General features: G+C 40.7%; 2 protein-coding genes across 2 annotated transcripts in view; both read left to right on the top strand.

Annotated features, from left to right (window-relative positions):
- The window catches only part of LOC123999558 (ferritin, middle subunit-like), a 203,199-nt gene that overhangs the window by 35,896 nt on the left and 153,423 nt on the right, over nucleotides 1-13,880 (top strand). The gene's annotated exons all lie outside the window — the stretch shown is intronic.
- On the top strand, nucleotides 20-6,714 carry baxb (BCL2 associated X, apoptosis regulator b). The gene is made up of 6 exons (XM_046305442.1): nucleotides 20-331; nucleotides 493-523; nucleotides 3,327-3,491; nucleotides 5,354-5,492; nucleotides 5,600-5,704; nucleotides 6,167-6,714. Exons 1-6 carry the CDS (start codon nucleotides 310-312, stop codon nucleotides 6,308-6,310), a joined length of 606 nt encoding a protein of 201 aa, XP_046161398.1. The 5' UTR covers nucleotides 20-309; the 3' UTR covers nucleotides 6,311-6,714.

Genomic DNA, 13,880 nt, shown 5'->3' on the forward strand with positions numbered 1-13,880 from the left:
GCGTGTGGCACCGTGTTTACAAAGCGCATGCGCCGATTGTCTGGTCGCTGCTCTCCACTTTCGTTTTGCTGTCCGGTCTTGTAACCGTCTTTTGGTCTTTCTTATTTCTTGCGCTTATAGATTCTTCATATTATCTCGAAGGAATGTAATATTTTCTTAATATAGATAAAGCAGCAGCAACTATCGTCTGTCAAATAGAGCTAGAATAGTTTTATGTTATAAGAGAAGAACTACAACTACGATACTGCAAGTTTTCGGAAGTTACGGTGATAGTAGCCAGCTATCGTTCTGGCTGTGTGTGGACTGCCAATGGCGTGTGCAGAGACACCAGGTAGCTAGGTCTGCCAGTGCAATGTTTCATCACTGCAACAATGTTACCAGTACATTGTCATTGCTAGCTATCATGATTCTGTTCTATTTTACATTCAGAATGTATTTTTTTGTTGTTTAGATCTAAGCTGCTTTTGGTTAAATGTTTTATTTGTTCTACAGATTACAGAGTAGGAGAGGTCCTGCTGAATAGGTGAGTTTCACTTTTACAGATACTCAAATAATCGACACACCTAGCTGTAAACCTGTGGCTCGCCCTGTGCTGCTTCTAGTGGTGGGATAAGTACCCAATTATCATACTTCAGGAATAGAAAATGACTCATGTCTAAGTGAAAGTCACCCAGTAAAATACTACTTGAGTAAAGTATTTGGTTTTAAATATACTTAAGTATCAAAGTAAATACAATTGCTAAAATATACTTACAGTTGAAGTCAGAAGTTTACATACACCTTAGCCAAATACATTTAAACTCAGTTTATCACAATTCCTGACATTTACTCCTAGAAAAAAAGCCCTGTCTTAGGTCAGTTAGGATCACCACTTTATTTTAAGAATGTGAAATGTCAGAATAATAGTTTTAGAGTGACTTCAGATTTTATTTCTTTCATCACATTCCCAGTGGGTCAGAAGTTTACATACATTCTATTATTTGGTATTTGGTTGCATAGGTCTAAGTAGTAGTAAGCCACATATTTCATTCCAATTTCTTTCTGACCCACCAGAGTCTCTGGTGGCACAGCTAGCAGTGCAGTGCCTTAGATCAATGCGCCACCCGGGAGGCCCGTGGGTCAGAAGTTTACATACACTCAATTGGTAGTTGGTAGAATTGCCTTTAAATTGTTTAACTTGGGTCCAACATTTCGGGTAGCCTCCAACACACTTCCCACAATAAGTTGGGTGAATTTTGGCCCATTCCTCCTGCCAGAGCTGGTGTAACTGAGTCAGGTTTGTAGGCCTCCTTGCTCGCACACACTTTTTCAGTTCTGCCCACAAGTTTTCTATAGGATTGAGGTCAGGGCTTTGTGATGGCCACTCCAATACCATGACTTTGTTGTCCTTAAGCCATTTTTCCACAACTTTGGAAGTATGCTTGGGGTCATTGTCTATTTGGAAGACCCATTTGTGACCAAGCTTTCACTTCCTGACTGATGTCTTGAGATGTTGCTTCAATATATCCAGATAATTTTCCTACCTCATGATGCCATCTATTTTGTGAAGTGCACCAGTCCCTCCTGCAGCAAAGCACCCCCACAACATGATGCTGCCACCCATGTGCTTCATGGTTGGGATAGTGTTCTTCGGCTTGCAAGCCTCACCCCTTTTCCTCCAAACATAACAATGCTCATTATAGCCAAACAGTTCTATTTTTGTTTCATCAGACCAGAGGGCATTTCTCAAAAAGTATGATCTTTGTCCCCATGTGCAGTTGCAAACCGTAGTCTGGCTTTTTTATGGAGGTTTTGGAGCAGTAGCTTCTTCCTTGCTGAGCGACCTTTCAGGTTATGTCGATATAGGACTCGTTTTACTGTGGATACTTTTGTACCTGTTTCCTCCATAATCTTCACAAGATCCTTTGCTGTTGTTCTGGGATTGATTTGCACTTTTCGCACCAAAGTACGTTCATCTCTAGGAGAACGCGTCACCTTCCTGAGCGGGATGACGGCTGCATGGTCCCATGGTGTTTATACTTGCGTACTATTGTTTGTACAGATGAACGTGGTACCTTAAGACGTTTGGAAATTGCTCCCAAGGATGAACCAGACTTGTGGAGGTCTACAAAAAAAATCTGAGTTCTTGGCTGATTTCTTTTGATTTTCCCATGATGTCAAGCAAAGAAGCACTGAGTTTGAAGGTAGGCCTTGAAATACATCCACAGGTACACCTCCATTTGACTCAAATGATGTCAATTAGCCTATCAGAAGCTTCTAAAGCCATGACATAATTTCCTGGAATTTTCCAAGCTGTTTATAGGCACTGTCAACTTAGTGTATGTAAACTTCTGGAATTGTGATACAGTTAAATAATCTGTCTGTAAACAAATGTTGGAAAAATGACTTGTGTCAGGCACAAAGTAGATGTCCTAACTGACTTGCCAAAACTATAGTTTGTTAACAGGACATTTGTGGAGTGGTTGGAAAAATGAGTTTTAATGACTCCAATCTAAGTGTATGTAATCGTCCGACTTCAACTGTAAGTTTCAAAAGTAAAAATATAAATAATTTCAAATTCCTTTATATTAAGCAAACCAGACGGCACAATTTGTGTTTAATTTTTTAATATATTTTTTTCCAGGGGCACACGAACACTAACATAGACATAATTTACAAGCAAAGCGTTTGTGTTTAGTTAGTCCACCAGATCAAAGGCAGTAGAGAGTACCAGGGATGTTCTCTTGAAAAGTGTCTGAATGGAAGTAAAAAGTACATTATTTTCTTTGGGAATGTAGTGAAGTAAAAGTTGTCAAAAATATAAATAGTAAAGTACACATACCCCCAAAATCTACTTAAGTAGTACTTTAAAGTATTTTTACTTAAGTACTTAATACCACTGGCTGCTTCCAGCCTCTTGCTTGGATGTGTATGTGTGTGCACTTTCCATGGGGTTGGGAATTGACAAAACAGACAGCAAAAAATTATGTATTCTCTACATTATCAGCTAAGTGCAAGGAAGAAATGAAAACCGTCAGACACTGTGTGTCATTACAACAGTAGTTTAGTTTGACACACAGTAGGTAATTTAAAACATTTAACTAGGCAAGTCCGTTAAGAACAAATTTTTATTTACAATTGCATCCTAGGAACAGTGGATTAACTGCCTTGTTCCGGGGCAGAGCGACAGATATTTACCTGGTCAGCAAGTGGGTTTCGATCAAGCAACATTTCGGTTACTGGTCCAACGCTCTAACCACTAGGCTACCTGCCGCCCCAGCCCCACTCCCCAGCTATGTGCTCTAACGAAGGAGTGTTTCTGGACCAGAATGCTCTCTCATCCCCAGAGTGATGCAGGAGCAGCTGGATGAGTTGCCATCAGACGTCCCGGTAGTGGTCTCCACAAAAGCCCAGGAGGTGGAGAGTGATCAGGAGCAGAAGATTGTGTCACAGCTAGCTGTGATGATACGGACCATCGGAGACGCCGTCAAGAAGGACGGGAAGCTGGATGAGTCAGTTGCCATTGCTTTGTGTCTTACAGTACCTGTTCAATTTCTCAAACTGTTCTTCTTGTGAATTCACGTTGATGAATTTGAGGCAAAGACTACCCAGCAAACTGGGAACATTCCCATAACATTATCTAAGAATCACATTAAGTTCTAGTTAGGGCGTTATCTAACATTAGCCTTTTACTCTTCAGAAAATCTTTTAAATTAAATATCCTTGGAATGTTCTCCTAACATTCACTAAAATGTTGTGCACAACATTTGTAATAATCACAACAGGACATTCCCCAAATGTTCTCATTAGATTTCCAGGTAATGTAATAACCAAAACTTAATGTATTCTGGGAACTTTCTTGCAACATCGGGCAAATGTTTTATACAAACACTCAATCATCAGCACAACTGGACAATTTTTGTGCTATGAGAACATTTGCCGCAACCTAAGGAATGTTCTGCGACCCAATTTTGGTTTACTGGGTAGGTAAACAAAGATGAATTTAGAGTACACTACCGGTCAAGAGTTTTAGAACACCTACTCATTCAAGGGTTTTTCTTCATTTTTACTATTTTCTACATTGTTGAATAAGTGAAGACATCAACATTTTGAAATACCTCATACAGTCATGTAGTAACCAAAGAAGTGGTAAACAAATCAAAATATATTTGAGATTTTTCAAATAGCCACCCTTTGCTTTGATGGCAGCTTTGCACACTCTTGGCATCCAACAGTGTTGAAGGAGTTCCCACATATGCTGAGCACTTGTTGGCAGCTTTTCCTTCACTCTGCGTTCCGACTTATCGCAAACCATTTCATTTGGGTTGAGGTCGGGCGATTGTGGAGGCCAGGTGATCTGATGTAACACTCCATCACCCTACTTCTTGGTAAAATAGCCCTTACACAGCCTGGAGGTGTGTTGGGTCATTGTCCTGTTGAAAAACAAATTCTAGTCCCACTAAGCGCAAAACAGTTGGGATGGCGTATCGCTGCAGAATGCTGTGGTAGCCTTGCTGGTTAAGTGTGCCTTGAATTCTAAATAAATCACAGACAGCAAAGCAAAGCATCCCCACACCATCACACCCCCCCTCCTCCTCCATGCTTTACGTTGGGAAATACACATGCGGAGATCATCCGTTCACCCACACCGCGTTTCACAGACACGACGGTTGGAACCAAAACTTTCCAATTTGGACTCCAGACCAAAGGACACATTTCCACTTTAGTAGTGGTTTCTTTGCAGCAATTTGTGCATGAAAGCCTTATCCACACACTCATCTGAACAGTTGATGTTGAGATGCGTCTGTTACTTGAACTCATTTATTTGGGCTGCAATTTCTGAGGCTGGTAACTCCAATGAACTTATCCTCTGCAGCAGAGGTAACTCTGGGTCTTCCTTTCCTGTGGCGGTAATCATGAGAGCCAGTTTCATCATAGCACTTGACGGTTTTTGCGACTGCGCTTGAAGAAACTTTCAAAGTTCTTGAAGTGTTCCGTATTGACTGCCCTTCATATCTTAAAGTAATGATGGACTGTGGTTTCTCTTTGCTTATTTGAGCTGTTCTTGCCATAATACCAAGTAGTGCTATCTTCTGTATACCCCTCCCCTTGTCACAACACAACTGATTGGCTCAATGCATTAATTTGTGGAATTTCTTTCCTTAACTTAAGAAGGCACACCTGTTAATTGAAATGCACTCCAGGTGACTACCTCATGAAGATGGTTGAGAGAATGTCAAGTGCAAATCTGTCATCAAGGAAAAGGGTGGCTGTTTGTTGTGAACAAACTTTTGACGGGTACTGTATGTGTGTGTATCTGTGTGTTAGTTTACAAAAGTCTAAGTCAGTCGTCTAATTCCTACCATACCTCCAGTGTGATAGATGGAATGGTGGGGAAAATGACCAGCCAGACCAGCTACTGGAAGTTGGTAGAAAAGGTATTTGAGGACAGTCAAATCACCTGGGAGAGAATTGCTGTGCTGTTTTACGTAGCAGGGAGGATAGCCGTCAAGGTATGTTATACAGTGTTTTTGTTACTTTGTACTGTACATCCAATAATAATAATAACAATCAGTGAGCGTGTGTGTGTGTTTTAAATCACTCTTTTTGTCTCTGTTAGGTGGTGATTGCTAACATCCCCCAGTTAGTGAAGGACATACTGAAGTGGACTCTGGACTACTTCAGAAGAGAATTACTGGATTGGATCCAGAAACATGGAGGATGGGTAAGCTACGGATACCATCAGAGGCTGCCCACAAGTGTTTCCCCTTTGTAATTAAAATAAACCAAATTGGCAACATTCTATATTGATATAAACTTGGTATTGGTTGTAGAGTAGTGGCGCAGCGGTCTAAGCACTGCATCTCAGTGCAAGATTCAGTCGGGTTCGAATCCGGACGGAATCACATCCGGCTGTGATTGGGAGTCCCATGGGACAGTGCACAATTGGCCAAGCCTTGGCCGGGGTAGGCCGTCATTGTAAATAAGAATTTGTTATTAACTGACAACCCTAGTTAGGTTACATAAAAATGTGGTTTTAACTATTGTTTAGAGAAAACAGAACTTGGATTGTCATTGCTTTCTCTTTCTGCCCTCTTTCTTCTCCCCCATTTCTTTTCTCTTCTTCCCCTCTCTCCTCATCTTTATTTGTTCCCCCCCCCCCCCCCATCTTTCTCTCTCTACTCAGATGAACAGTTTTGCTGAGCTGGCACGTGTGCAGGTGGAGAAGATGTCCCCTATGAGCACCTGGTCCTCAGCGTTCCTCCTGGTCTTCCTCGGAGGTGTCATAATGGGTAGTGTTATCACCTGGAAACTGGCCAGGAGGACCTGACACACACACCCACACACAGTTCCACTCCGGTTCAAACGCAATTGTGTGACATGACACGCAAACACGTGGGCGTGCACACACACACACACAAATACATTTGTTTACGTAGTCTATGTAATATTAGTTACCTACCTCCTGGTTTGCTCAGGATAAATAAGATGACCAGATGCTGCTGAAAGTGGTGTTGGAGAGCCAGTAGGAGCCAATCTTTTCTCTGGTAAAAACAAAAAAGAAGAAAAAAAAGAGATCCCAGTGCAAAGATTGGGGGCATTCCCCCGTGTAGGGTGCTGTCTTTTGGATTTGGACATTAAAACATGTCCTGACTCTCTGTGGTCAGTAAAGATCCCATGGCACATATTGTAAGAGTAGGGGTGTTAACCCTGATGTCCTGGCTAAATTCCCAATCTGGCCGTCATACCATCACGGTCACCTAATCATCCCCAGTTTACAATTGGCTCATTCATCCCCCCCTCCTCTCCCCTGTAACTGTTCCCCAGGTGGTTGCTGTAAATGAGAATGTGTTCTCAGTCAAACTTACCTGGTAAAATAAGGCTTAAATAAAATAAAACTCCTTTTTATCAGTGCCTTCAAAAAGTTATTACACGCTCTGGACTTTTTCCACATTCTGTAGTGTTACAAAGTGGGATTAAAAGGGATTTAATACATTTTTTTGTCAATGATCTACACAAAATACTCTCTGCACTTAGCAAAATAGTGTAATCTGCACTGCTATTTTAGTCATCAGTTAGTCTGACTTTTCTCTCATTGATTTAATTGACTTATTTCAGTAATTTTAGGGTTTTCTGTGTAGTTGTCTAATGTTGGTGTGGCAAATTATTATGTTTTAAACACCATTATTGCACACACAATGAGACCATGCAACTTATTATGGGACTTGTTAAGCACAACTTATTTAGGCTTTCCATAACAAAGGGGTTGAATGCTTATTGACTCGACATTTCAGCTTTTAATTTTTTATTACTTAGTATAAAAGAAATCTAAAAGCTTAAATCCACTTTTTAAATTATGGGGTATTGTGTGTGGATCAGTGACACAAATTAGTAATCCATTTTTAAATTCAGGCTGTATCACAAAAGAGTGTGAATACGTTCTGAAGGCACTGTATATATTGACCTACAGTAATGAAACCAAAGTGTTGGGGCAGAGCTCAGTACATTTTGTCTCACTACCCTTACGGGGAAAAAATACATGAATTTCACGTGATCACGTGTTTAACATGTGATCTTATGGGAAGTTAATGTGATAACATGTGACTACATGTTAAAGCAACACGTTGATATTTTGCAATTTCATATCACAAGTGATACTATGAAACTACACCTCACAACATTTGAAAGTCTTTCACATGTGAAACTGTAATTCACATGTGAGGTGAACATGATATTCTCACATATGAAAGGGTGGTGTGAACTCTATTGAATACATGTGAACAAATGGTTTCACATGAGAACAGTTGAGCTCGCATGTCTGTTTTGTTTTCAAATGTGAACATTTCAGCTCAACGTGTGAACAGTTATTTCACGTGTAAATATGATTTCAAATGTGAAAATGTGATTTTCACATGTGAAACTGCAACAAAAATGTATATCATATGAAGTGTTCCAAAACCACGTGGTTTCACATGTGAAATAAAATGTTATATGTGCAAAATCTGGAAATGTCACATGTGAAATCATGTGTTTTTTTCCTTAAGGGTATATCATCATGTTTGTTGATATCCTGCTAGACCAGGGTATCTGTGCCTGAAATGAGAAACCAGTGTAATGAGAAACCAGTGTAAGCATATCAGACAGCCAAGCATCATATTATGTGATTGGTTTTAACAGAAAGGTCATTTTTCAATACTATATTATACAGAAATAACACATGAATACCGATTGAATCTTTTTTAAGTTTATGAAAATGTATGAAACATGTATTTTGATAACAACAACAAAAAACGTCTGGGACGTTTGACTTGAATGTAATGTATTAAATGGGACATTTTATTAGGATAAACAAAATAAATATGAGTTGACCATGTTTATTCTGCAATAATCATGTTGACTATTACCCCTAAAAGTCCTCAACATGAGTCAGTCAGTCAGCTCCATAATATCAGTCGTGATAGTAATTGTTAGCTAAATGTACAAAAAAAATGCACAGGACACAAATAGAAAATTTTGGCATAAGCTTTTAATATTTTTATAGCGTTTTTGACGTTTTCTCTTTAAATTGGATTTGTTTTTTCCAGTTAATTTTGTGGGTATTTCGTTTTTATTATTCTTGTTTTATTTTCCTATCTGTAATGGAGAAGAGTTTGTTTAATTAGCATTCACTTTCAAACTTTCATACTGTTAACAATAGAACTGTGTTTAAGTCTCTTTTTTTTCACAAACTTGGTTAAATTATTACTGTTTATTCATATTTTTTCTTTACACATTTCAAAAATATAAAAGGTAAATAATAAACATTCCATTGAAATATATTTTATACAGTTCTTGATTATTTCATTTTTTTCTGTGTTATGACATTAAAATTGTATCCAGCATCAGTCTTTCTAGCATAAACCCCATTCAGTGTTATTGTAGTAACCTTCTCTTCTCCGGTCTCTGTCTTCCCTCTCTTTCTCCCTTGATAGGAAAGTGGCATGGCTGCACCCAGTGCCTTATTCGCTTAGTGGCGATGTAGTCACAACAGTTGGCAGGACCAATAGAAACATTAGCTGCATTGGTGCTAGTAGTGCAATGTTCTTTCAAATGTAAAATTCACAACACAAATCACCGACAACATGAATCAGACAAAAGAGTAAACAAGGCACCAAATTATAAGAAATTAAGTCAAAACACCAAATAAGGACAATTAACAGAAAACAACGATATTGACGTATCTGTATCTAGAGGGGTAGAATAAGAGATACATCTACTGTTATAGACAGAAGAAGTGACAGGCAGAATGATATATAGAGATGTACAGATGCAAAAGACAGCGGGACATGTACAAATGGAACAGAATGGACAGATTGGCACAATGCTACTAGCACTGCTGAGATCTCCCAAATGGAACAGAATGGACAGATTGGCGCTATGCTACTAGCACTGCTGAGATCTCCCAAACGGAACAGAATGGACAGATTGGCACAATGCTACTAGCACTGCTGAGATCTCCCAAATGGAACAGAAATGGACAGATTGGCACAATGCTACTAGCACTGATGAGATCTCCCAAACGGAACAGAATGGACAGATTGGCGCTATGCTACTAGCACTGCTGAGATCTCCCAAACGGAACAGAAATGGACAGATTGGCACAATGCTACTAGCACTGCTGAGATCTCCCAAACGGAACAGAATGGACAGATTGGCACAATGCTACTAGCACTGCTGAGATCTCCCAAATGGAACAGAATGGACAGATTGGCGCTATGCTACTAGCACTGCTGAGATCTCCCAAACGGTTGTATGTGTATCAGGAAAGTTATCGGACTCATGAAACTGAGCCTATTTCACCTCCCTTTCCTTCCAAGCGCAATACACATATAAAGATAGCCAGTGTATTTCTACCAATTCAGTCAAGCCACACTGCAGTAAACATAAAATATGACAAAAAAATGAACATAAAACAGTGATATAGACTTTTTTTTAAAAGAGTGTTTCAGTTTGCATATTCCCCCCCATCATCTCACCACTGGCTGAAAGAGGAAGACAGAGATTGCCGGCGAAAAGAGAGTTACTTCATTCTGGCCATTCACAAATAAGTTAAGTCGTCTTTTTTTTCTCTCCCGCGCATGCATTAGAATTCAACTTCAAACAATATGTTAGAAAAACACAAGAACAAGGATGCAAAAAGAGCTTCTTCCTCAAACATGTGTGGAGGAGGGAGAGAAAGAGGGATGAGAGGGAGGAAAGACGGGGAAAGAGTATATACGACAGTGGGGTTTCTGGCTTTACTCTGCTCCTTTCTTGATATGTTTTGTATTTGGGTTTCAAGTAAAGTTATGCAAGTGTTGAGCTGTCAATCCTCTCAAGTGGGCGTGGAGGAGGATCACACACACCCCCACCTGCACAACGTGTCTTCTGTTAGCACACACACACACACACACACACACACATTCCTACTGACACACAGTGGTAGTACAGTCATTCACATAAGATGGCGGTTATTCACAGTATATTTACCACCTGTTTTGTGAAAACCCTTCCCAAAACTCGGAGAGACTAGATGTGTATGCATGCTTTAAAATCAAGATGGAAACAATACAGAATAAAGTATTTAACAGGTTCCTTTTTTCTTTTCTTTTTTTTTTACAGGTGGTAAGCTTGCTTTGACAGTAAGTATAGGTAAATGGCATTGGACTCCCCCACAGAATCGAGGGTTTGGAACAAATTATTGCTCTGACAATAGACCCCCCCCCCCCCCCTGACATTTTAAATGGAACGGTATATATTTCCATTTAACGTGTCTGTGTGGGGTGTGCTACCAGAAGGTTGATGGGGGGGGGGGGGGGGGGGTATGATCCATTCACCTCTGTCTTTATCTGTATCTAAGCCAGTTGTGCCCATCTCCTCTTCTTCCCATCCACCTTGCACCCGATCCCTCTCCTTCTCTACCTCACAAACAATCATTTCCATCTTCAGAATGAAATGTCTAGTAGTGATGCGTCCTTCCATAATCTATGGTTACTTATCTCTATCATTTCAAATCATTCTTTTTGTAACAAACATCGTGCCATAATAAACTTTTTTTGGAAAGGGAGAGAGTGAGAGAAGGAGTAGGCAGGTGTTGAGAAGGAATGAATGTGAAAGGAATGGGGTTGAGGAAGAGAAGGAAAAGGGGGAGGAATCAGACATAAGGTGATGAATGACAGAGATCCAGTGTATCAAATGAAAACTGCGAGTACAGGGACATATCCTGAGTAGCAAACTCCAGAGATCTTCAGGGGGGGCCCTATTCTAATTACTTTAACCCCCACTCCCCCATTCATGTCAGTAAACAATGCACCATGCTAGATATAGTAGCTGCCTCCTTTTTCCATCCTTACCCTACCCCATTCTTGCCCTCCCACACAACAGACAAACAGACCCAACACACTGAACTCCTTTGGCACAATGAAACACTGAAGTTAATCGTATGCTACAGTCAAACTCTTGCATAGTTAGTTGCTCAGTTCTCAGTAGTTAGCCCCCAGCCTCTCTGGAACATCATCAAAATCATCATCATTGCCTAATAACAAATAAAGAAACAAAAACAAAGGAACAGTTTTGGGAAGTGAACACAAGTTAACACTCATTTGAGACAAAAAAAATCTAAAACGAGCAATATGCAAATGAATATGACCCAAATTGTATTTGACCCCCCCCCTCCCCCTCCCACAAACATTAACTCTCCTCTCCTCCCCCATTGTAACATTAAATAACACCCTTGAGATGAACCCTGCTCTGCTGGAACACTCGGCTTGACCAGTGTCACCTAGAGACTAACCACGGCTCAGATGACGGCACTCTTCATTGGGGATAAACGACATATTATCTCAACTCTGATGTGGGCCTAGCTAAGGGTTTGCCGTGACTGGCGATATTACCTATACATACAGGCCTAGAAACAGAACACAACAACAACGAAATCACTTGAAAAGACACATGGAAAAAAGGGGGAAATAAAACCGCAAAAAATCTGTTGTTGAGAGTGTGGTGAGGTGCCTGGTGCGATGCATACAGCCATACTGCGAAACAGGCAGGGTTAGTGGAAGGTCAACGAGAGCTTTTGTTCATCAACAGAAACGACAACAAAGCTCATTATGACCGAATAGAATAGATAAGACAGTTTTGGCATTCCCTTCACACATCTTTGAACAGCAGTTTTCCTGGCCAATATGCTATCACCACCTGGGAAATGGAGCAAAGATGGCTGCTTCACCAACGCCGGGGGCACCAGCAGCAGTTGGGGGTTAAATGCCACAATGACATGTTGTACACATCCCCATAATCAGGGAGATAGGCCTACAGTACAGTATGCCATAGCAGCACAAAGCTACGCATTGTATAGCTACAATATCAGGGCTGAACTAATATTGCGCTATCTATGGCCAGTCAGCGCAGTGCTACAGGTGCTAGCTACAGTACAGGGTCAGAGCTACAGTATTATTGGGCTACACAATCCAATCCATGTTATTTGTTGTGTGTTAGGTCATCGCTAATCTCGTTCACCAGATCAGATACTTTCTCCCAATGCGCAGTGGGTTTTTAGCCTGGGGACGGGGTGAGGTTTAATCTCTGCGAGGTATCGCTAAACTGCTTTAGTTAGCCGAGACCTTATAGAGTCTACAACCGCGTCCCGGTGGTGAAGCTGCCATCTCCCACCTTGAGCACGAGACTGAAAGAACAAAAACACAGAGTCCATCTTGGTCGTATTCATTGGTGCACACCGTAGCAAACAGGTTTGCAGCGGAAAACTTGTTAGACAAGTTTAGGTGTAGTCCGTTCCCGGCCCGTTTGGATCCTAGTAAATATGACCCATTGGATCTGAGCACAGTCCAACTAAACAGAGTTATGCAGACAAGACAGTGGAAAGGGGACCTGGATGGACAGTGGGGTGGAAGACAGTGAATTGGCAGCAGGGGGCGCAATCAGGGCGGTAGGACCAGAGAGTGAGAGCAGTAGAAGAAGAAGTAGCAGAGAGGGAGAAGAGTTGTCATCAAAGTAGTAGTAGAGTAGTTGTAGTATCAGGGGAAGTTCCTCGCACAGTTCATCTCTGGTATATTTTGTGGTGTGTGTTTATCTTATTTGTCTAAGAAAACATTGTTCAATGTGTATCTTGCAATCCTATATATTTTTTTCGTTATTCCTTTTTTTTTATATCCCAAAACAAAATATAGATATTTTTTCATATAATCCTGCTCTTTTTTAAAATGAGTTGCATATAACATAAATATTTTTTGTTTCGTCTCGATTTTGTACATTTTTTTCAATTCCTAGCCCTCTTTTTTAGGGAGGGGGTGGGGTGGGGTTAGGGCTTGCAGAAGTATACTCATGCAGAATAGTCATGCTGGTAAACAAAGTAATAAAAATGCATTTTCACTTTTTCCCAGAATTGTTTATCAAAGTTCACCCTCTTCCCGCTCCTTTCTCGCACTTCCTTGTGATCCCCCCCAGAGGTGCAGTGCTCTTTGACCTTCATCCTTTCTACAGAAAGGAGAGAGACCTTTACAGTAGCCACTCTCTCAACGTGCAGTTGACCGTTTGTTATCTTGACACTTGCAAATAGTTACCAATTGGATCTTTTTGAAAAAGGTTGATGTGACTATGATTGTTTGGTTTAAAAAATAAAGTCTCTCTGGTCTCTCCATCCTTTTTGTTCTCTACGTTTCGTTCCTCAGGTTTTTTTTTCTCGATCATGCCATGCAGTTTGCTACGGAGGAGGAGCAGCAATGCTGAGATGCAGAGGGTTGGAGATAAAGAGAGGGAGCGATTGAGAGCGAGAAAGAGAGGGCAACGTAATGTCCTCGTTTTCCCAGCAGTCGCTGGCGTTCTTGGCATGCGCATTGCGGTCATGCTTCCAGTGTCTCTCTCCT

The sequence above is a fragment of the Oncorhynchus gorbuscha genome, linkage group LG16 (genome assembly GCF_021184085.1).
Source record: "Oncorhynchus gorbuscha isolate QuinsamMale2020 ecotype Even-year linkage group LG16, OgorEven_v1.0, whole genome shotgun sequence".
In the NCBI taxonomy this organism is placed as follows: Eukaryota; Metazoa; Chordata; class Actinopteri; order Salmoniformes; family Salmonidae; genus Oncorhynchus; species Oncorhynchus gorbuscha.